Source organism: Athene cunicularia, assembly GCF_003259725.1.
Source record: "Athene cunicularia isolate RWA chromosome 2 unlocalized genomic scaffold, athCun1 chr2_part1, whole genome shotgun sequence".
Lineage (NCBI taxonomy): Eukaryota > Metazoa > Chordata > Aves > Strigiformes > Strigidae > Athene > Athene cunicularia.
The window spans coordinates 25,478,970-25,480,913 of NW_020799095.1; the positions used below are offsets into that span (position 1 = coordinate 25,478,970).

Genomic DNA, 1,944 nt, shown 5'->3' on the forward strand with positions numbered 1-1,944 from the left:
AGGGGCGCCCGAAGCTGAGGAGGGCCTCGGCCGGTGGGTGCAGGGTGTGGGGAGCCGGGCACCCCGGGGCCGGTGTGTGTGCTTGCAGAGGGGCTGCCAACGCAGGGCAGGGCAGGGCAGCAGGCAGGCGCGGCTGGGCTGGCTGCTCTGACGGGGCGAATGCCTTCGCTGGAAGCGAGCCAGCCTCTCCCGCAGCACATCCCTGCCTTCATCCTTCCCCTCCGAGAGCTTTGCGTTCCTGCCGGCATCCGGCTCCGATAACCGTGTAGATTATCTTCCATTTCACAGTTGTTCCGTCTAACTTCTCCAACGTCAGTTGTGCATGAGGGTCCTCAGTTAACCTTGGGGGTCCCTCAGCACATGTGCTGTCGTGGTGCACGGTACCACAGCCCAAGTCAGGTGCTCTGAGTCTAGCAGGAGCTAATAGAGTTTCTTTTGAGGTATTATAGAAGGGAGAGCTCAGGAGCTGGAATCAGGTCCCCGCTACCACCCCTCTGCTTGCTCCAGGCTGCTACCATTAAGGTGCCCTTGCTGACACTGCTACACTTCCTCTCCGAGGACCACCCATTGGCATGTAACATTGGCATGGATCCAAGGCAAACACGGCACCTTGTTTGCTAAATAAAGGCATGAACAATACCAGGCCTCCCTGTTCATCAGAAATGCTCCTCAGGACCCAAAGTATTCTCCAAAGCACAGCCAGGCATGAGCCTCTTCCCGGCTCTTGGGGGTGCCCACACTTTGTCTATAAGACTTTGCACTTAAATAAGAAAGATTGTGACCCAGTGATCTGGGGGTCCGCTGCGTGTCCCTCTGAACACGGGCTGCTTGAGAGGGTGGTTGAGAAAAAGAGTGCTTTGGGGGAGCCTGGCGAGGGACTTCATGCAGCCCAAGCACCTGCTGTGGGCACCTCTGCTGAGACCTGGAGTGTGGGTGGTGTGAATGCTCCTCCTTCTGCCTATCAACAAGCTGGCAGAAATGACATTGTTTAGCAACTCTGGGAACCCAAACCATCAGATTTTCATGCTGTAGCTTTACAGCATTCCCTTTGATGTGTGAACTTTGAAGACCCTTGAAGGAAAACTGTTTTCTTGTGGTTTTTCATTACACTGGTTTTGTTTACTGTAATGACAATGGAGCAAAAGGTCAGATATATCAAAACAGGCTTGCCAATCCTGTAAGTGTTGTTGAAGCTCATGTTTTACAGAAATCCTGAGAACTCCCAGCTTCCTGTGAAGTCAATTTCTGTCATCCAGGAGTCCATGATAAGTATGATAAATTTGAACTGAAAAGTCCTATCTGTTCTGTAATTCAGCGTTTTACCAAAATGGATGTAATCATATCTTGACCTATGAAATTACAGGGATTTCTTTTTAGAGAGAGTGAGAGATGGAAAATTAAAAAGCAGTCCTTTCTATTCTTTAGAAATTTTAATGAATTCAAGTACTTTATCAGACTTATCTAATAGTTTGGGTGGGAGTGAAAAAATGACTAATAGGTCAAGCTCACTTTTCTCTTTCTCAGTTTCTAAAATAAATTGACTGCTTAATCTTTCGTTGACCTGCAATACCCAGATATTACACTGTGAACTTTCCAGGAAGTGAGCAGATTTCATGGCTAATGACCAAAACCTAATTTCTAGGAAAACTTTTCATGTTCACTTTTTTCATGTAGAGAGGAGGTAGAAAGCTCAAATAAAGGAGCAAGAGCTACATCTTGACCTGGAAGTAGCTGAAGCTCCTGCCTTTGTGCTGCTTGGCCTCTGACCTAGGGATGCATTAGAGCATCATAAAATGTCCTTTGTGCACAATCAACAAAACCCCACAGTTTTGCCAAAAACTGCCTCTGCCTCAGACATAAGATATTAGTGGCTTTATATCTACGAGTTACCTTGTGAATAAGTATGCGAGAGATCATGCAGGTACAAGCTGTCTATGTTGAATA

The 1,944-nt window shown here is 47.6% G+C and overlaps 1 protein-coding gene across 1 annotated transcript in view; it reads right to left on the minus strand.

The window, feature by feature from the left end:
- The window catches only part of TAC1 (tachykinin precursor 1), a 7,286-nt gene extending 5,671 nt beyond the window's left edge, over positions 1-1,615 (minus strand). Inside the window, exon 1 of the mRNA XM_026843170.1 lies at positions 1,510-1,615. Coding sequence (XP_026698971.1) covers positions 1,510-1,615 — 106 coding nt within the window. The remainder of the gene's footprint in view (positions 1-1,509) is intronic.
- Between the last annotated feature and the right edge of the window lie 329 nt (positions 1,616-1,944).